This window comes from Macadamia integrifolia, chromosome 5, assembly GCF_013358625.1.
Source record: "Macadamia integrifolia cultivar HAES 741 chromosome 5, SCU_Mint_v3, whole genome shotgun sequence".
Classification (NCBI taxonomy): Eukaryota; Viridiplantae; Streptophyta; class Magnoliopsida; order Proteales; family Proteaceae; genus Macadamia; species Macadamia integrifolia.
The window spans coordinates 35176954-35199823 of NC_056561.1; the positions used below are offsets into that span (position 1 = coordinate 35176954).

The 22870-nt window shown below is 37.5% G+C and overlaps 1 protein-coding gene and 1 long non-coding RNA gene across 2 annotated transcripts; both read right to left on the reverse strand.

Moving 5' to 3' along the window:
- Positions 1–1510: 1510 nt before the first annotated feature.
- Positions 1511–9630, reverse strand: LOC122079140 (putative calcium-transporting ATPase 11, plasma membrane-type). The gene is made up of 8 exons (XM_042645397.1): positions 9415–9630; positions 9120–9331; positions 6078–6132; positions 4032–5971; positions 3778–3936; positions 3524–3695; positions 3110–3408; positions 1511–1965 (listed from the first exon to the last, which is right to left on the reverse strand). Exons 1-8 carry the CDS (start codon positions 9431–9433, stop codon positions 1672–1674), a joined length of 3150 nt encoding a protein of 1049 aa, XP_042501331.1. The 5' UTR covers positions 9434–9630; the 3' UTR covers positions 1511–1671.
- Positions 9631–18319: 8689 nt separating this feature from the next.
- LOC122078256 lies at positions 18320–22299 on the reverse strand. The gene is made up of 6 exons (XR_006140017.1): positions 22210–22299; positions 21926–22087; positions 21663–21734; positions 21484–21552; positions 21252–21386; positions 18320–19935 (listed from the first exon to the last, which is right to left on the reverse strand). It is a non-coding gene; the product is annotated as an uncharacterized LOC122078256 (long non-coding RNA).
- Positions 22300–22870: the final 571 nt, after the last annotated feature.

Consider the following 22870-nt stretch of genomic DNA (forward strand, 5'->3'; position numbering starts at 1 on the left):
TGGAGCATTATCCCAATAAGATGATCTTGGGGTAGAACTGCATGCTTTGCTAATTTATCAGCCACTATGTTTATTTCACGATAATAATGAGAGATAACTCATACAATGCTATCCAAAATACTTCTTGAAAAACCACCATTTTTACTGGATGCACCACGAGATTTCCTTATTCTTGATGCTACTCACCGTTGCCTGGGAGTCACACTCAATCCATAACTTGTTCAGACATTTCGTAGCAACATAGTGGAGACCAAAGAAAAATGCAGCAAATTCTGCCATAAATTGGTACCTACTCCCTCAGAGTGCACAAAGCCTCCTAAACTAGAGTTGACATCATTTCGAAGAACACCACCTATTCTAGTACATCCCGAATCACTAAGGGAGGATCCATCAATATTCAGCTTATAAAAGCCCAAAGGCAGGAAACTCCAATAAACGTCCACCGTCAGTCTAGCATGTGATTTTGCAATAGACACCATTAACTTCTTGGATAAAAGAATATTTACCATGGAAGTGATATGTATATAGCAACCTGAGAAGAGAACTCATATAAGTCCCTCAAGATAGACTTCACAATATAAGACGAGGACCTGTGCTGATTCTCAAAAGCCCTCATATTTCTTTCTTTTTGCCCTTTGAAATTTGGGTTGTAAGTTGACCAGTTAGACAATTGTGGTTCCTTTTCACATGGACTCACCCATAACTATTACATGGTAATTTTCCATATCCGTTTTATTCAATAAATATTAACTAGGTCTAACATGATTGCAGTGTTATTGGTGAAACCTGATCTCAGTTTATTCTGGAAAGTTCTTGTGATTGTCCCAAATAACAGTCCCCGATTGATAATAAGAGGGTTGTTGAGGTCGTAAGGGGTAGTTTGGTACTTTTTGGGATTAGGATTTCTCTATATAATGCACAAGAAGTTATATATAGGAGGATATTTCGTAAAGAGGTGTGTTGTGAGGATTTTATAATTTCTTATCGAATGGTGGAAGTTCTAGTTTTCGCTTTGTCCTAGATGTAGTCCACTTTGGGTGAACCATGTAAAATATGTCTCTTACGCTTTTTTTAGCAGATCATTCTTCTGCCACATTGTTAATTCCTAACACAAACCTACCTGCTGCTCAACCAATTGAACTGCCTAACAATCTTCCAGGTCAACTGCCTTCATTCTGATGACCAAGGCCATGGTTCAAGAGTTTGGAATCGAGACCAGATATGGTATCTGCCAATTTTGATCTGATTCATTTCAGATCAATCAGAATCAGTTCTAAAAACCCTAAAATCGACCATAAGTGACCTTAGAATCGGCATCAGCCAGCCAATCCGCTGATCCGACTCTGAATCCTCAAACACTGACAATGGCCGAAAAAGTACAACCCCCCCACCCCCAATATACAAATTGGGGGTGGGGAGCTTACAAAGAGAAAATGGTAATCCAATTCTGTATCTAATTGTAAAAAATAAAAAATTGTATATTATATTGGGGGTGGGGAGCTTACAAAGAGAAAATGGTAACCAATTCTGTATCTAATTGTAAAAAATAAAAAATTGTATATACAGTATGAGGACAAAATTTCATAAAGATCTAATTGGAAATAGAAAAGAAATTCTAAGTTCTATCAGTATAACAGATGAGTTAACAACGAAGCAATGACGTGATAAGTGCTACGGTTCACTGGGAAGAGCCTCATAACCATCATGGGACTTGGGCTTCCCAAGTTCAACAGGAACGCACTTTATGATAACAGCCACAATCATGCTTAAAAATCCAATGAGAATGCTTAGCAACCATAATTGCCAACTGAGAGGCACAGTGCTTGCAAAAGTGCCCAGAAACTCCACTATTATTATTTGGAAGGCCACTGTAACAACCATCACGGCTAAGAACACCCAACTGTTAAACATTCCACGGAAGACGTTTATCTTCTCCATATCCCGGCTGTTAATTTCATTGAATACCTGATAGAATAAGATGAAATAAGAATCTGTAAGTGATAGGTCCTTGATAAGCTTTTCCTCAGTAGAGCAAACAACAATAAAGATGATATTCCACTGAATTTAATAAATAAGGAAGACGATGAAGAATATATATTTTTTCCTTTGGCCTGACTAGTCATACAGCCTATACAGACCCCACAACTGCATGGACCGAGGTTGAATGAGAACCATTCAACTTTCACCGGAAGCAATGAAGAGCATTAAACACCCCTGTGTGAGTGGGCCCAAGGAGGTAAGTGGAGTCGAACTCGGAACCACACGATTCTTGAGGCCAAGGTCGCTTGCCAACTCTACCCTTAGGGTTTACTACAGAACATATAATTATATTGACTGTTATAATAACCAAAATGACAATATTTCTGAATTTATGATAAAATGTATGGTTTAAGTGAATGCTTCTTAAATCCACTATGTTGAATTATAAGAACACATAATTGTGCAAAGAAAGTAATTGGCCTCCTACAAATATATGCCTAACTTGATTTTCACTCAAAACCAGTCAAACATCTGACAGAACTTGATACAGGCATGTATGTTTCATATAGAGTCTATCCTTCAATTCTGATAGATTAACATGGTTTGTATTAGATAATTGGATTTTCTGCAACCAAGATATATAAATCTACAATCTACAAAAAGATAAATGTCACATACAAAATTTAACAACTACAGATATTGTGGAAAACCAGTTTCTGTAACTGTTAAAGCAATGAAATTATAATGTATGATAAGTAATAGATACCTACCTCTAAGGAACAGATAAAGGTGTAGAAATGAACCCTAAACCAATACAGAAAAGTAATGGAAAAACACAAGCAAATGACGCACACAGATTTACGAGGTTCAGAAAGATTGCCTATGTCCTCGGTGAGATGAGATCTTGCTTCACTATCAAATAGGGTTACAGCATTCGACCTCACACATCTCTCAGATTGCTTACAGAGAAGATGACTTCGCTACAAATATATAGCAAAACCCTAAATAAAGAATTTACAGAAATGCCCATATAGTAACCACTTTTGCCACAGATGGAATAATGACATTGTATCTCCAACAAAAGGTTCATAGTAAAATCCACAGAGCAGCTAAAATCAATATTTCATACCTGGCAGAATACAAAGGTATTGAATATGAAGGTATCAAGAACAGCAGTAGCATCTGAACCCTTAAGTCTCAAAAGCTTCTTTCCATCAAATTTTAGAATTGCAAGTACAGCCAGTTGATAGATACTCTGTCCAATGATATTCTTCCACATGGTCCTGGTGATGAAATTTGCACCTCTTCCAACTGGAGGTCTTTTCATTAGTCCATCATTTGGAGGTTCGGTAGCCAGAGCCAATGCACCAAGTGTATCCATAATCATGTTGACCCATAGCAACTGGACAGCAGTTAGAGGAGCAGATCCTGAAACTCAAGACAAATTAGGATAGATATATGCATTATTGAAGCAGAATAGAAAGTCCTATTAGAGAGAACTGTAGAAAAGATAATAGATAAGGTGCCTCATGGAGCAACTCACCTGAGATGCAAGCTGAAACAAAATTGAGCATAAGGGCAACAACATTAACTGTTAACTGGAACTGAACAAACTTTTGAATGTTTATGTAAACAGAACGCCCCCATCTGGCTACATTCACAATAGTTGCGAAATTATCATCCATAATGATGACATCGGCATTTTCTTTTGCAACCTGTATAAGAAAAATTGCGAAAGGAAAAGTTAAGATGATCAGAACTAATTCTACCACATAAAAATCCAGAAACAGAACAAACCTCTGTTCCTGCTATACCCATTGCAAGTCCAATGTCCGACTCATGCAAAGCTGGAGCATCATTGGTCCCATCACCTGTTACTGCAACAATTTCTCCGAAGGTATTCCTCAACTTGGTGACTAAGGTGTGTTTGTCTAAAGGCAACGATCGAGCCATTACCTGTGCAAAGAGTCTTAGTGTAGTAAGAAATTGATTCCTTCACAAGCATTGTTCATTGTTCAAGATTAAAATTCAAACACAGAGGAAGTATGGACCTGAATTCTTGGTATTAACTTCTTCATCTCCTCTGCACTCTTACTATGAAAATCTGGTCCTTCTATGGCCAACCCATCATCTGTCAATATTCCACATTCTCTTGCTATAGCTTTAGCAGTATTGATATTGTCACCTGTGACCATCCGGACAGTTATTCCAGAAGCTAAACAAGTCTGTACTGCCTTTCTCACTCCAGGACGCACAGGATCCTTGATTCCAACAACTGCTATCAATGTGTAGCCATTAGAGGGTAAGCTATCTCCATTGAGATTCTCATCCATATCCTTGAAAGCCAAACAAAGGGTTCTCAAAGCTTCACAGGCAAATCCATTTATAATGTCCATAACATTTTTAATCCGTTCTTCTGAAAGGCGAATTGGTACTCCATTGTTATCAACAATCTTGTCACACATAGATAAGATGATTTCAGATGCACCTTTGCAAAACACACGAAACCCACCAGTAGAAACAGATACAAGCACAGACATCTTCTTCCTGATCGAATTGAAAGGCTCAACCTTCACTATTTTATATTCCCGGCGTTGGGCATCAAAATCACCACCCATAAGCAAGCCAAATTCTAACAATGCTGATTCTGTTGGAGAACCCAAAATGTTATTTTTTCCATCCTTTCCTTTCACCACCTCAGAACCAGTATTCAGAAATATAGCCTGCAAAAGGAGTTCCATAACTCCCTGAGAGATTGCTGATTTCGTAGGTTCCACACTGTCATTACCTCTTATCTCTTTAGTTTCTTCACAGATAGATATCTTGCTGACCACCATATGGTTGGTTGTCAATGTCCCTGTTTTATCTGTACAAATGCAACTAGCAGAACCCATTGTCTCACATGCAGATAGATGTCTCACAAGTGCCCTGTCATTCATTAATTTCTTCATGGCAAAGGCAAGACTCAGAGTCACAGCCAAAGGAAGGCCTTCTGGAACTGCAACAACAATTATAGTCACTGCAATAGCAAAAAAGTCCATAAGTTCCAATGCATCACTTGAAGACCATTTTGTCAACTCATTGTTCAGTGCCTTCTCCACTATAAACCTTATAGTTAAAACCAAAAATGTAAGAATAGCAAAACCCAAACCAATCTTTCCTATAATAGTAGCAACACCATGCAGCTTAACCTGTAATGGTGTCTCATCTTCACCACCCTCACTCAAACTTTCCATCAACTTTCCCCATTCAGTTCTCATACCAACAGATGTCACCAGCATCTTACCAGACCCATCTTGCACTTTGGTTCCTGATAGAAGAAAAGGCTGATCAGGGTTTGTATGCACTGTCTCACTTTCACCTGATAGGCTTGATTCATCAATCTCCACACTATACCCTGATATGAAAATCCCATCAGCTGGAACTTGGTCACCTATAGATAGATGAACAATATCTCCCACCACTAAATCATATATAGAGACCTTCTGTCTAAATCCATCTCTGGTGACCTGAACAAAAATCTTTTTCTTCTCCTTATCCAAATCCCTGAATTGCAAGGATTGCTTATAGTCACTGATTGCAGTAACCATTACTACCAAGAAAATACTTAATATTATTCCCAACCCATCATACATACCATTTGGCCACCCTTCTGTGGCAATACCAACACCAACAGAAACTACAGCACAAACCATGAGGATGATTAGAGTTAAATCCTGAAGTGCATCCCACAAAAACATCCAAAAACTCCTAGGAGGCTTCTCAGTGTATCTGTTAAAGCCATATATCTTTTGCCTAAGAGGTATATCACTTGAATTAACACCACTATCAAGGAAGACTCTGATCTTTCTTGCAATACTGTCAACACCTCCATGCAGCTTCAAGCGGTTGTAATCATGGCTGCGAACAATGGATGCAAGTTCATTGGGCTCAATGCCATAACCTGCTTTGCTAGTCTCATCTGAAAGTGGGTACTCTACTCTCTTACCAGCTGTATAGGGATGGAAAATACAATGAGTGAGAAAGCAGATGTTAAGATTTAAAATGATGTATATAAAGACTTGATCGAGGAGGGTTAGGTATAATGAAGATTATACCATTGATAAATTGCAAGGCAGCTTTCTGAACATACAGAACAACTCGTATTTTTTCCTGGTAGATGAAAAGAGTAGTGTTTAAATCCTTCAAAATTAGAAAGGAAGAAATCTATCTATGCTGTAGTTTGCACTTAAAGGCTATGATTGGTAGCCGAGAGAAGAAAAGAAAAGAAGAGAAAAAAATAAATTTGAGGAAAGAGATAGACACATAAAATCATTGTGTAATTATGATTTTTGTCTTATTATATCTTTTATATATATATTTTTTTCTGATAGATTAATGCCTATTCTCTTAAAAATTCTGGTCAAACCCAACATGAATATCGTATCGTTAAAGTAGTTGGGGGAGGGGGGGGGGTTTATGTCTAGTACTATTTGTATGGTAATGTTTACATAACTGAAACAGTTGGCCCGATCCATGTTCACTACTATTTTGTTCGGTTTTCCATGTTCAGTTTGGTTTCATCTGGTTTCTATGCAGCCCGATTAGGGTTGGGTTTCATATTACCCCAATCTAAAGCCGATTCAATAAAGCTTGTTTCACTTTGGTTCAGTTTGCATTTTGACACCCCTATGATGAATTTTTTCTCGACACTTCTTATGTTTCCTATTTAAGCATGTTTACACATATGTTTCAATCATTAAATAAAAAAAAAAAATCCAAAGTAGTAGTTTGACTTCAGATCTTACGTTGGTTCCTAGTATATGCCTATTAGATATATCCTTTCCCTTATATAGTTTAATATACAGATATTTTCACTCAAAAAAAAAAAATATTCTGAAATATAATTTAATTCTAATACATACAACAATAATAACATTCAATAAAAGTAATTGAAATATGTATAAAAATGGAAAAAGAGCACAATTTTGACCATTTCGAGCATAATTTCAACCATTTCAAACAAAACTTCAACTATGTCAATTGAATTTTCAACCATTTCGATCATTTTTATAATTTTTCTGAAATTTCGACTGCAACTTTGCTAACCCATCAAGTCAGAGTCGAAATTGAAATAAACTGTGAAAATTTCAGTTTTTTTGAAATATATGTAGATGATAACTTTCTTCGGGTAAAAACTCAGCTGATCAATATAGAATGCATTCTTTTAAATTCTCAATGAATTCCATGTCCATGTCTCCAGTATGCTTCTCAACAGATCCTGATTTGTTTTCCGATTATTTGTTTAAATCCATATTTGTTGTCAAACGAAAGTCATTTATATATTCAAGGATAATACTTTGTAATATAATATAGGATAAAGTTTTCCTAAAGCCACGTTGAACGAAATCTGATGAGCCACTCAATGGGGGAGGGGGCGGGGTATCTCAAGATATATATAGATTTTGTATTAAAAAAGTTTTCCTTTGTCATATACAAATGTTCATCATACCATCTTAGGATTCACAATGTCTTTTAAATTTGGTGCTGTCTTATTGTATGACTTTATCACATAGTGATATGTCTCAAATCTTTTAACGCGGAGATGCCAGTTTCAAAGTGACCTTTCATAGTTTGCTGGGAGGTCGTAAGGTCATCAATAGCTAGAGAATGACTTTTACCTGCTGCAATAGTTAAGTTCGTGAAAAACATTTCTAAAGTAATAAAGAATAGACCCCACGGACACTACCCGCCACCCATTGACTCTGACCAGAAACTGCAACGAAGTTTCCTCCCTTGGACACATAAAAGGAGTCAAAAGTAGGGTTTCATGTGGATTGCCGAAATCCGAATTTAAATTCGTATCTGGACCTATTTAAGGGTATTTAACTATTTATATTTGATCAAAGGGTATCTGAATTCAAATCTAAATTATTTAAAAAATAATAATTATTCATCTAATTAGATAATCAATTAATGATTTTGAGGGTTCTTAAAATTTAGACAAGTTCTAGAGAATGAGGAAAAGAGCTAAGATAACTTAGAAAGATGAATTAAGGGCAAATTGTATTAATTAGGAGGATGAACATCCTAATTACACAAGTCAGAGAGTAAACAGGTAGTCAAAAATATGAATTCAATCCCCATCTATATCATTTAAGAGTATCCGAATCCAGACAAAGAATATCTAGATCCGATTCATTTACAACCCTAGTCAAAAGTCAGAAAATGGTTAATTAATTGCCATTCCTTTCAACTATATTGTTCTTACCATGGTTTTAATGCATGGTATCAGAAACTTGTATCAGCTATCCACAAAATTGATATAGTATCAAATTGATCGATATCAAATCATCTATATCGAGTAGAAATACTCTTGATTTTATTTTATCCTTGGTCCATATAATTGAATCAATAATGATGTCTGCTAGGTATTAGGATCAAAGACCTGTCAAATTGACGATTGGGAAGCAGAGCCTAAGCCGTCAGGAGAGTTACTTGAATTGAAGCCTAGGAGAAGCGATACCACTAATCAGATACATATACATAGGCTACGCTTGATAGTCATCTTTTGACGTTTTTTCTGTTCTATGGGAACAAAAAATCAGAATAACGTGTTTGGTGTCAACTTGGTGTTTTTCGGTTTTTTTTTTTGGAAAGAAAAGGGGAAAAAAAAAAAAAAAAAATAGAAATGCAAGATGATGAAATGATAAAACCTTATTCTGTCATTTTGGTTTCGTTTTAAATACAAAAAAAGTGAACTAGGGGAAACATGATCACCAAATATCATTTTTTTTTTTTAAGTTAAATTTTGACACAGAAAATCAAATTTTTTATTCTTGACATTAAACGTCGTTTCTAAGTTTCTAAAACTAAATGACTAACAAACGTAGCTGTAGAACCATGGTTCTTAGTTCTTATATCAAAGACTATAAAATGAAGCTGACTCTGTTATCGCGTAAACCCCTGGTTCACGGCAGCGTCATCTCAGCCCTAAACCTTACGTAATCTGTCTTCTCTAAACTGACCGAGAAATTTGAGAGTCAAACCGCGTTTCGTTTCTTTTCTTCGCTCCAAGGTTTTATCGATTCATTACCAAATCCCAACCGGGAAAAAAAAATTAAAGAAAATGGAAACAGAGAACAAGAAAGGAACCATACCTGGATGCCGAGCTTCTTCTTTTCGGCTTCGTCTCTCTTCTCAAGATCTGCCGTATGACGAAACCTTCTCCGGCGATTCTTAACAACCGAAACTGCAGATCTCCATTTCCTTAGAGCTTCTTGTGACGGATTCTTCGATTGTATATCGAAGTTCTCTTTCAAAATCTTTTCCATTCCAAAAATGGGAAAAGTCGAGAAGCTATTCTTTCTCTCTGACATACACCATAAGAAGACAGAGGGATTAAAAAGAAACAAAGTGAGAGAACCGAGTTAAAGTGTTTAAGGTTTAGGTTACCTAAGTTTGACGAATCCATGAAAAGTTTTCTGAGTTCCTCGATTTTAATTGAAACCTTCAAACTTGGTTGCGGTTGAGAGAAAGTGAGAGAGCGGAGGAGTTAAGTGTTTGAAGGATGCTTTGCTTCAGGCCATCCATGGAAACGACTTCTCTTCTTGATTGAAACCTTCAAGCTCGGCTGCGCGGGAAAATCTCTGATCAGTCCAAGAAGAAAAGTAGAGAGTAATACTCTGTATGGTATGGCATTTTTGTCGTGTTATAAATTTTCAAGAAAACTAAAAGAGAGAATTTTACTACTATTTTAGGAAATATTCCATTACTCTGAGAAGAGGTCAAACCGCACGTTTTTAATTACTTAACATGGATGATAAGTTCTTTTGTGCAATTTCTAAAGCCTGGAATAGGACCCATGAGATTATTGTTCTCAACTGATAAATTTTGAAGTGATTTTCCTTGGAATATTTGTTGCGGTAAGCTTCCAGAGATAAGAGGTTCTTAAACAATTGGAGTTCTACAATAGATGCTTGGCTATCAAATTCTTGAGGTATGGCACAAGATAATTGATTTTCTTACAAATAGAGGCTCTCCAGTCTAGTTAAATTAGCCAGAGATTTAAGGGATTGGACCACTAAGTTTGTTTTGATATAGCGCCAAGTCAACCAAATTTTTATATCTCCGATTTTTTAAGGCACCGGACTAGATAATTGATTGTCAAAAAGATAGAGGGCCTCTAGTCTACTTAAGTTAGACAGAAATGAGAGATTGAACCACTGAGTTTGTTTTGAGATAGCTCCAAGCCAAACAGATTTTTAATATCTCTGATTTCAAAAGGCATTGGATCGGATAATTGATTGTTGTATAAATAGAGGGTCTCTAGTCTACTAAAATTAGTAAGAGAATGAGGGATTGGACCAATGAGTTTGTTTTGAGATAGCTCCAAGTTAATTAGATTTTTCATATCTCCGATTTTAGAAGGTACCAAACCAGATAATTGATTATCAAACAGATAGAAGGTCTTTAGTCTACTTAAATTAGCAACAGAATGAGGGATTGAACCAATGAGTTTGTATGTAGACAGGCCAACCCAACCAAATTTTCTAGATTTCCCATTGCATAAGGTATTGGACCACTGAGCTCATTGTGCTGATTGAAGTATCTAAAGGAAAGCTTGCTTAAATTAGTCAGGACAGGAGGGATCATACCAGTGAATTTATTCCAAATTTTTTTTTTTGATAGGTAACTTTTATGTATTGAGGTAAAAGAAAAATGTAAATATACAAATTAACCCTACAACCTTCTTTTGGCAGACCAAAAGAAAGGTTGAGAGGTCCCTAAATCAAACAGGACAGACCCTGTTACACAATTCATGTAAAAAAGAAAAGCTTCAACAATCAAGAAAAAATGCTATAAAAGAGTTAAGAACCCCAATCACGGAAGCGAAGAAAGTACGTGGCACTTTTCATAAGATGACTTTTCCGTAGAAAGCTTCTCACTCCTGGATAGGTTAGGTTTCTAAAGACTGCAACTCCACTGTCCTCATTCTACTCTGGTGCTTCCTCTGAAAAATCTAAATGTATACCCACTATATTATCAACTTGATGGGTCACCTCCACACTATGGTTTAACTCAACTTGGTATGTCACCTCCTCACTATGATTCAACTCTGTCTCTTCCTTTGAAGAAATAACGGAATCTACAAGATTCTCAGCTCCCTTGAAATAAGTCTCATGTGCTACATATTTGGGAGCTAAATCTTTAATCAATCTGCCATTATCCTCTCCATCTGCCACGTCAATATTGTATCTTTTAGAAATATTTTCCATCAGATTTTTTGAGGAAGGCAAAACCGTGGTCAAATGATTAGTATAAGAGATTTCCTTGGCTGAGTCACCTCTCTTTTGCTTAATAAAGTATGTTGACTTTGCCACCTCATCATTCACCCGACCTTCAATGTCAAGAGAATCCTGGATAAGGTTCATGTTAAGTTTGTCTCGAATTCTTGACCTGTTTTGAAGATTGACCCGATCCGACATATTTTGGTGGCGACCCGAATGGAAAATTTTTTGAGATCTGTGATGGAAGCAGAGGGGTTGGGCCGATAGGCCCAAGCCCGGAGCCCATCACTGATCTCGTATGGGGGTGCGGGGGCGGTATGGTTTGACTGAATCGACTGTGACCCGATGGGTCGACCCGTGATTTGGAGTATATATAATGTACTATTGCTTGTTGAGAAAGTCATTGTATTCCAGGGTTTTCACGTAGCTAGGGTTTCAGGGCGAGTTTTTCCTCGCCGCTGTTAGGGTGTAATTTCTCTTCTGCATAGTGAATCATCTTCTTTTTCGCCCGAGGACGTAGCACACCACCCTGGTGTGTGAACCTCGTTAAATCTCTATGTCGTACGGATCTATTGTCTCTTTATTATTCGTGTTTTTTGGTGTTTGATCTTACAGTTCAAATTGGAGATAATATCCTGTCGCTTGGTGTGTTCCACGACCTCAGACACTTCTTCATTAGAATTCGATTTCTTACTAACTTTGTCCTCTAAATTAGGAGGAAAAATATGGATAATCCTAATCAATTCATTAGAAGAAATAAAATCCAAATCCTGCACTTCCTCCCCTAATATTCAACCAGATTTTTCATATTCCCTATTTCTAAAGGAATCGTGCCTCATTTTTATTTTAAGATTTTTTTTATTATTTTTTTAATTTCTCCTTGTACTAATTTTTAATTATCTGCTCACATTGTTTAATTGGGATTGTTCTGTGTGTCTACATTGCTTAAAAATCTACAAGAAGCTCAGAGATCCCAGCCCCTTGCGTTTACTTATCTAGTCTAAATTTATGATACCATAGTGCTTGGGATTTATCCTCCATCCATGGCAGCAATTTTGCGGTTTTTCCTGGCTAATGGATCTTTTCTATTTCTAATTATACATTGTTTTGGATTGCATTATCAATGGAAACTATAGTTGTTTCTACTCTACCCTCTTGAGTGAAGATGGAGTCGATCTACCAAGATGGGTTCAATCGGTAGTGCGAGAGGAGTGGGACATCAGAGGTGTTTGACCTTGAGCTCCTGAGGTACCAGAATGTGGAGGATGAGATGGTTCAGCTCCTACAGCTTGCAATAGATTGTAGTGCTCAGTATCCCGACAAGCGCCCTTCAACGACTGAGGTGACCCGGCGATGTGGTTGACGAATTGGTTGATGGATCATCCCAGCGAGTTGGATTGAACCAACCACCTCCCTCTCTTCTGGACTGAAGAAGAAGATGATCAATTGTTATGCCCATTTTTAAGCAAGTTTAATCTGGGTTTTTGGTGGTTTCATTGAATCAGGATTTCAGATGGGCTCAAATCTTCTCATTCAGAATCGATTGAGCATTGGCAGCCTTTTTTTAATTAGTTTTAATTTCAAATTTACATGATGGGATGGGGGAGGGTGGGTTAATCTTTTCTTTCCTTTTCTTTTTCTCCTTACAGCGTGTGAGTTCTGCTTGGAGAGATATTGGAAGGAAGAAGAGTTCCACTTGCAGAGATTAAGGCTCCAAATCGCATGAGAGAACAGCAAAAAATTGAGGACGAAAAACCTAATCTAACGCTACACTCGCTTGAATGAAAGAAGAAAATGCTATTGAATGGCTGCGGTTGAGCTTCAATGAACAAGACGATGTGAGAAATGGGAGTACATCGCAGGTAGAATGGCTTCTTCTCCTTCGGTTCAGCAACAAAGAGGATGGGGAAGTGAGGCTAATTGCACCTGTATGGTGTTTTTTCATCAAGGCTGTATTGAGTATTTCATGTTTAGGAGGGTATTTTGGGTATTATGAGAAAAAACTAGCTGACTTAACCGCCATTTTTAATGGTTGGAGACGTTAGATAGAATCTTTTTATTTGGAGGAAGTGAGTGATATTTTCAAAAAAATATGGGGTCAAGTTGATATTTTGACATGGTTAAGAGGTAGCGAGTGATATTTCTTCAATTACTTAGGAAGGCAGAATGCTGGAAAGATAATTATTGGATAGATCGAGGTGGGTGCGTTTGGAGAGGCAGCCAATGTGCATGGGTATGGTTCCTGTGAGTCCATTGAGGCTGAGATTGAGATGGAGAATGGGAAAGAAAGAGCAGGTGAAGTTGGGAAGCTTACCTTGCAGCTCCAGTTCTGGAAGGCTAATCTCAAACACGCTGCTTCCGGCTTTGTTACAAGTTATACCAAACCACTTGCAGCTTGGGATTGGTGCTGAGGTAGTAGTAGTGGTGGTGGTGTTAGGAGATGATGGTGATGATGTAAGCTTCCAAGAACGGAGAGCAGGAAGCAAATAATTATGGAGGGTCTTGACGCACGAAGTCAACAGACACAAACAGCAAATCAAACGGTGTGTGGAAGAAAAGTAACTACAAATCAAACGGTGTGTGTAAGTGTTGGCCTGTTGGGTCTCTCTGTGACCTAGGCATCGTTATGCATCACTGATTTCTCATCCATTTGCAATTGTAGCATCTCCCCCACACGGCCACGGTCTCAGCCCCGGCCCCGCCATTCCGTTTGGGCCAGGGCATCCGCAACATTTTGGACCATTGGATCCGAGTAATTAGAAGATAAGAAAGCAACAAGAATACTACAAAGGCCGGGGGAATGGGCATCTACATCGCATGTAGTATATTCTTTGAAAACGATGCATTAATTATGCATTTTAATTTTTTATTTCTCTTGGTAATTAAAAATACTTAAATTTTGAAGAAAAAAATAGCAAGGCAATTTTTTTTTGGAGGGGGAGGGTAAGGAGTGGGGCGGAACACCAAGGGAATTACAATAATAACAACTCAGCTTTATTTCATCTAAAAATGTGGTCAGAGACATGAATCTCATAAGAGGCAGCAAAACAAAAGTGAAAGTAAAGGTAGGTAACACACCTTAATAACAAAGGAGAATTTCAACTAAATGGGATTCGCTACTTAAGGCCTGCAGGATAACCATTTTGTTTATTTATTTCTCAATTTCTTTTGTTTCTCAGAACAAAAATAGAAAAAAAAATGATAGAAATCAAATTATTAACGGTAGTTCATGTTTTTGGTTCCTAAGAATGAATTGGAATAAAAAAGTTGTTGTAATAAGAAAAAGAAATAGGGGGTTTTCTCTTTAATGAACCCATGATTAATTTGATGGCTAAAGAAGTAATTTCATGTTAAAAATAAAACACCTTAATGCAACTTCAACATGCAACTTCACACCACCATCACCCCGCAACCTCCTCCACCACCACCCCACCTCCATCGCCACCGCCACCACCACCACCTTCACCTCCACCACCACCTTCACCTTCACCTTCACCTTCACCATGACCACTTTCACTTCCACTGCTACTGCCACTACCACCTCTTCCTCCACCGACTATGCCAAAATCTGAAAGAGGCCTTGGTCTAAGAGACTAAGATCCATAACAAAGTCCTCATTTTGAAGCTACATTGGCCTCTCATTACATAGAAAAATTCAATGTGGACCCAAATTCTTAAAAACAAGTACTTCCCCAGCCTTTGATTCTATGACACTGAGGAAAAAAAGATCTATTACCTGGAACAATTTTAAGTATACTTCCAACCTTAAGTAAACTTGTTATGCTCAAAATTAGGAATGGTAGTAATACAAAATTCTGAATCGGCCCATGGATTCCGACGTATCACTCTCAATTTTACCTTGACAAACCTCAATTCTCCCACCCCTCTTACTTTAACTTGGATTACTGATTTTATTATGGGAAATATGTGGAATGCAAGTCTTTTAACTTCTATGCTTCCTCTCACCCAAATAAATGATATTTTACAAATCCCCATTTTGTTAGACAAGGACAGATGGTGGTGTCACCTCTCCAGAACTAAATTGGTTGCAAAGCATCTTAGAACTACAACCTAATTGGATGCTCAAACAGGTGTACTTGTTCTTATCTATGTTCCCATTAGTGGCGATTCTTTTTGAAAATTCAAATTACACTTAAAATTCAAGATCTTTTTCTGGAGAGTAGCTCATGGTAGAATCCTCACCAAAGAAATATTGGGAAAATGGATGGATGTGGATCTAACCTCTGGGTTTTGTCTTAACCAACAAGAGTCCATTTGGCATATCTTTTTCTCTTGCTAATTCATAAAAAGAATATGGTTAGCTGGGCCCTTAAGCCTCCGAACAGAAGCTTTCTCTCCTAATTCTTTTAATGCTTTGATTATGTATCTTTTTAATTCTGGTACAATTCTCGTAATAAGGTTATTTATACATATATTAGGCCTAATTTTTTTTTTTTTTTAGCTAATGACAGATCTCTAGGCCTTTGACTTGACGAGTCCCGCAGGCCATGCTGACCACACAACCGCATGGACCGGGTCATACCGGGGTTGAATGAAAATCATTCAACTTTCACTGAAAGCATTGAAGAGCACTAAATATCCCCGTGTGAGTGGTCCAAGGTGTGCCTAATGGGAGTCGAATTTAGGACGTCCGAGTTTACGACTAGTACCAAGTTCGTTGCTCACCAACTGCGCTACCCTCTTAGGTTTATTAAGCCTAATCCTTTCTCTATCTTACAACATGTGAAACAATGGATTGCTCAATCTTGTCACTCCTGCGTTCAACAAGTGACTCCAACCCAACCTACCTTAATTAATACATTTGAATTTCCTATCCTCATCCCACCAATTCTTATTTGTGTGGGTGTGACTGATGCTAAGAACAATATTTCTAGATCGGCTGCTTGTATCATTAATTCAAGGAAATATGTCTCATTATGTGGTAATTACATGATGATAGAAAAACCATTGATGTCAACTACAACAGTAATCTCTATCTAATCAAACGAGCAAAGGAGGAAGTATGGTGCTTAAAGGAAATTTGGAGTGACTCAACAAAATTAGACATGCTACTTTCCGATAGCAGTACCACATCATGACTTTGGAGCATGATCCCCCTGTTTTTTTTATGTTCATATTGTTTTGCTTATACCCCAATTTTGTGTCAGGCGCAACAACGAAGTGGTACTTCTAATGCGTAGGATAGCACATATGGCTATGACAAAGACAAACATAACTATTGAACACTGGCTCAAACATTGATGTCTTAAGCTTCATTTCTAGTTAATGGATATTTTTCCTTTTTCGATAAAAAAATGTTGATGAAAAATGAATGAGGGAAAAAATAAGAAAAAAAAAAAAGGGATGGGCAAATGGAGTGAAAAGAATTTGAAGAGAGGAGGAAGCATTTAAATTGAAAGAAAAAGAAGAACTGAACGAGAATCCAAAATCAAGTCCTTGTACATCTGGACTTAGGTTGCCACAAAGAAAACGAGTCCATATCAGGTCCTTGTACGAGAACCATTCTAATACGATGCCTGATCTACATCTGGAATCCACTCAATCCCTCAGCCTGTTGTAAGAAAGAGAGATTGAATAGATTCCAAGTGTAGATCAGCGGATGAGGCACTGTATGAGAATAGTTCTCGTGGAGGACCTGATCCAAACTCAAATAAGACAAATTGTAATATAAAAAAATATTTAAATAATAAAAACCCAGATTTTGTAATCTCTCACAACCACAAATAAGCCCTGCGCATAATGTCATAAAAATGCTCTGTATACTCATGAAGTGGAACGTGTTGGATGCTCACATTTATCTTACCAAAAAAGATGCTCACATTTACGATCAGTACGTGCAACGGTTCCAAACTCGATTCCAAAGATAGGAGGTAGTATTTAACAGAAAGAATCCATTTCACGGACACTTTGGAGGAAAAAAAATGCATGTACCATGTCAAGTATTCAGCAGCAGCAGCAGGTAGGTTCTCTGCAGATTGCTGTGTTCTTCGTTTCCTGATGAGTTTTCGATCGGGATCGAAACCATAACCTTGTGTTTGGATGGTGATGGTCAGAGTGGTGGAGTATCGATCCTTCTGTCGATGCATAAGGGGCCTGAGCCCTGTTACATCTGTGCTGGCAACGATCACCATTTTGGGTGTCATTGCAGGGATGATTGGGCAGGGGCGGCCAAGAGGCACTGGAGTCAGAAAGGGAAAGGGAGAGGGAGAGGGAGAGGGAGAGGGAGAGGGAGAGGGAGGGGAGGGGAGAGGTTGGGAAATTACAGTAGTAAACCTATGCATCGATTGAGACTCCGGAGCCTGTGAATCCTCTTTTGAACACGAAGATTATCAAGCTTGAAAATGACCCGATTCAGGAAAAATGTCGCCATCGGAGGTGAATCTAATGAAACTGAACTAAGCTTCTTTTTTATGCTCTGTTTTTGGCAGCCATACTCTGTTTCTGCTACCCGCAATTCCTCTTCTGAATTCCAGATATGATACTACATGATTCTCCAGAAATAATAAAAAATCCACCTTGGATTTTCTCCCTTCTTTTCCATCTCTGGCTCTCCCTCTCTCTCCCCTCCCCCGTCCCCACACCTACTCCACCTTCCCACGATTCATGTTTCTGCGACTTCCATTCAGAAGAAGTATTAGATTGGGTCAGATGAAATGATGATGATGGACGAGTTGCAATCTTGTTGGCCTACAAAACCAATATGGTGGGAAGATTTGAATGCATTACAAGGACAAAAACTGTTAAAAATTTGGTTATAGAATTATAAACTGGATCGGTTTCGTAAATGAAGTGACTACTGTGGATCAAAAATCAAATGAAAGTGAAAGAAGAGAACTCAGAAGTGGATTCATTGTGAACCCCTGATAATCCAAAGACAGCCACATCGAGTTCGCTGAATCAACTGTGTGCACTGAACAACTCTAATTATTATTGGCAAATGTTCATATTTTATAAACCATTATATAAATATGAAAAACTTCATCCGAACTAGTATAGAAGATTGACCTTCTGTCTCTGCTCCTTCACTCTGAATCTGTGAAGTGTGGTAATTAGAATAGAGATCCATGCAAGTACATAGAAAAATGAACAAATACCAGTCGAGTTTTTGATAAAAGTCTATCAAACTGCATTGACAAGTATATTTTGATTTCCAATTAGTTTTGTGTCTAACTATTCATAAAATTGATGCAATCGAAAAGAAAGTCAAGGAACTACGGCTGGCTTTTGAAGAACTGCTTATGCAACTACCAGAAGAAAACAATTTTTGCAACCATGTAACTTTTGTTGTCGATGAACCATCATATTAGTGTTTGTTAGAACAAACACCAAGAAATATGAAAATAAACAGGTAATAGATCCGCACAACACAGAGATTTAACGAGGTTTACACACCGGTGTGGTATGCTATGTCCTCGGGTGAAGAAAAAGATGTTTTACTATACAGAAGAGAGATTACACTTAAACAGTGACGAGAAAATTCATCCTGAAACCCTAGCTCAAAAAACCCCCAAAATGCAATGACTTGCCACAAAAATATGTCGGAGCGGGTCAATCTTCAAAATGGGTCAAGAATTAGAGCCAAACTTAACAAATCTCCACCTTGACTTGAATTCTCCTTGAACAAACAAATGAATAGCTAAAATCTTCATCTTCTCCAATAGCCCTCCAAAGGGCTCAACTCAAAGACGGCATACGCCAAATAAGTTTAAGCAATGCTCGAACTTATCAACACATAAAGGCTTAGTCAACATATTAGCTGGATTGTCTTTAGTACCAATTTTCAACACTTGAATATTACCTTAACAATTATCTCTTTACTGAAATGATACCGAACATCAATGTACTTTGTCCTCATGATACATCGGATCTTCGGTCAAGTGAATAACAGTCGAGCTATCACAATGGACAACAGTCACCCCATGATCCATGCTAAGTTCTCCCAACAAACCTCTAAGCCAAATAGCTTATTTAATTGCCTTAGTCATTGCCATATACTCTGCTTTAGTAGTAGATAATGCAACTGTAGCTTGTAAAGTAGCTTTTCAACTAACTGTACTTCCTCCAAGAGTAAATACATAGCCTATGAGTGACGTCCTTTTGTCAAGATCATCTGCATAATCTGACCCAACATAACTAGATAAATTATCACCATTCCTCCCAAACTCCAAACAAACACCAGAGGTCCCTTTTAAGTACCTAAGTATCCACTTCATTGCTTCGCAATATGTTTCACCTGGACATGACAAGTATCTGCTCACCACACTGACAGCCTGTGAAACGTTTGGACGAATGCAAACCATAGCATACATAACAGAACCAACTGCAAGGAAAAATGTTTGAATTGAAAGACTAAACAAAGATTAAATTTCCACGGAAAGGAAAAGAATTGTTGATAAGGAACATCCTTAATTCCCATAGAGTCCGGTGACCACAAGGCCAAGAATTGCAGCACATGGGACAACAAGAACATCAAGCAAAGGAATATATGGATAATGGTAGGCACTTCCATCAGATGGGCAGTAGCTAGAAAGAACTGCATAACAAAAATCTGAAAGTATAGTAGCTATTCCTGCTATGAGGAAGGAAATAGTGAGGGAATGAGAAGAATGCTCTCTTACAACTGTTCCTACAGAAACAAACTCCAGCCCAGTGGTCGATCCCACACCTATGCAGAGTAACAATAAACTCAATGTCAAGCAAGATATCCAAATATGACAACAATAGACAATTACAAGTACTAGTCAGTGACTTGATTAAAACTTTGTCATGACTACCAAATTTATTCTTTTCCCCATCCAACTGAAACTTTTTTTTTCCCCCTTTATGGGGTGTTTCATAAATAAAACTAGGGCAGAGGAATGCTGTCTGTTTAGCATTCCCCAAGCCGCCATGCCCAAACACGGCCCCTGTTTTCTGAGGGCAATTTCAATCTCAACACAATACAAAAAGCAGGACAATGTCTAGTCTAATTCAAGTAAGTCTAGAGCATGGCTTGTTCAACTCCCCTTTAAGATTGTAACACTTTGTGTTTCTCTTTTTGACCCAATTTGTGAAGGTGACTCTGTCAGAGCAGAATTATTGACTGAACTATACTTGAGGGAGATTCAACCAAGGTCATTGGATGGATCTGGAATATAAGGGAGGAACCTTGGCACTATACTCAGCTTATATGGCACATTCTGCAGTTCTCTATTTAGCTCAATATTATTGTCCAATGGGTGCCAAGATGTGCTAATTATACTGCTGCAGAATCAGCAAGTCAAGGGATGGTTCAATATAGGCTGTGTTTACATTGTGCAGAAAAAAAAAAAAAAAAAAAAAAAAAAAAAAAAAAAAAAAAAAAAAAAAAAACACTCCTAAGTTGCAGCAAAACCCTCTTTTTCATTAATCTTTAATAAAAGCATATAATTTTGATTACTCTACTTATAGGAGGAAAAATTATAGTAAACAAGGTGATCCATATAGTGTAGGTGGGTCTTCATGAGGTTATTTAATCTGTGTGTGCATGGAAAAATAGTGCTAGCATGATATTTCACCAACTGAAAATGTGTCTATGAGGTAAATTAGTGTCATTACTTTTATCAAAATGGAAAAAAGGAAAAGATAAGTTGACTAATATTCACTGCATTAGTAGTACTGGGTTGCTCCAGAATCTCATTTTATGTGATGCAAGGCAAATTCTGTACTAAGTTGACTCTGTTTTTAGTTAGTAGTCATAAACATCTAACCAGTAAACTTTCCTCATTAACAACCATAATTTCACCCACTGAAATGAAGGTGATTGCATAGAGGTCAATTTCAAACAGAACATTTGCACATGGAGCCCACTGAATAGCTAGTCAAACATTTAAGCATCTTCATAGCAATATAAACTATTTCTCAGAGGTATAACAGATGACTATGCTAATTCCTACACTTCTGTCCAAGTAAATTAAGAACAGTTGAGAAGGACCAAAAGAAAAGCAACAGAGTACAAAATACCTTCCCAGAGCAAGAACCAGGCATCTGATGCCCTCCTCAAGATCAGAGTGGAGAAAAGGAGGAAAGGGTGGTCACTGCATCTATTAAAAGGAAACCTCAAATGATTTCATCCATCTGCTTCTGTCTTCATGATATCTTCAAATCATTTTAAATATAAGATGATTGCAGCTCAATAGACTTTGAGGAATTTAAGTATTATAAGAGATTTTTGAGTAGGGAGCTTTCCTCGCACCTCAACTGGATTAGGATGTTGAAATTCTCAAACATTCCAGGTTTTAGAGCAGTGTTCTTCTTCATGCATCTGATGTAAAAAAACGAAATTGGAGATCAAGAAGTTTATTTTATCTTTTTAGGTGGGAAAGAAACAAGATGGAAAATCAAAACTTATTCTAGTAATGGAAGTAATAATACCACAGATACTTCTGCAGAAGAATGTTGGCATGCGAGATTCCTTTTCTGCAACTCAACTACTTCCATCTCAATCTGATTAATTATGTGAGTCAAGCCAAGTCAGAGGGAAGATGTTTATATCAACATTCTCATGAAGAACACCTTCTAGGTTAAACTATGGTATTTCAACACATCAACAATCAACTAGAAAGGCATAATCTTAACAGCTCACCTACAATTCATGGTACTCTGGATCATTAATTGTAGAAAGCATAGAACCTTACCTGGATCACTCTCGGATGATCCGTACATTATTCCCTGGCCATGGTGTTCCAACCCACCTCGGGTACCTTCTGAGCCATGGAGTCCAAGCCATTTATCCCAACCTTGAATTTTCCATATTCCCTCTTTATCCACAAACTGATGCATCGGATAACCTTGATAAACTATATAGCATAAGATAAGGAACAGGATAATCAGACAACATAACATTCCCTCATTTTACAACAAGATCTTATACAACCAAAATTCTCTACACGACTAGAGAAGAAAAGTGGTAGAATGTTACCACATAATTGTTTACCCCTCGAAGTCAACTGCCTCTACAACAAGAGGCTGAAACAAAAGGGCAGCCTCCGTTGCTTCCTTCAACTTCATCTACCATTTCTAATTTCCAAAATAATTAATGGGCTAGGATGGTTTAAATTGACCTTGAAAAAAACCTCATTTAGTAAGATTAAAATCAGATAATCACCAATTCTAAGCATACATATTAAATATTAAATAGAGAATTCATAATTACAATATATATATATATATTTATTTCTTGTCGGTTTTCTAGCTCGCTTTTTGCACTATATATCTGCCATACTTGAGCAAGGTGTTGGTAGTACGTGTTTTGGGTGACAAAAAATGGTTATCTTTGTGTTTGCCCTTCGGATGTCGCATGGAGCTCGGCCAAAAAGGGCATTTTGTCAACTTGGCATTTTCCCAACTAAAGAAGAGCATTTTGTAAACATCAAATTTTGTCCCTCGACAATAATTCTTTTTAGGACATGGACGAGATCTACATACTCTCGGAAGAGGATTCAGTACCTTCAAAAATGACCTATAACTTTACCTAACAAGCCAAACCAGATCCAATCTAGCCAAACTATACCTAAACCAATGATATCTGGCATTGGTGTGACAAATATTGACAAATCAATTCAAGTAGTGTCCGATGGTGT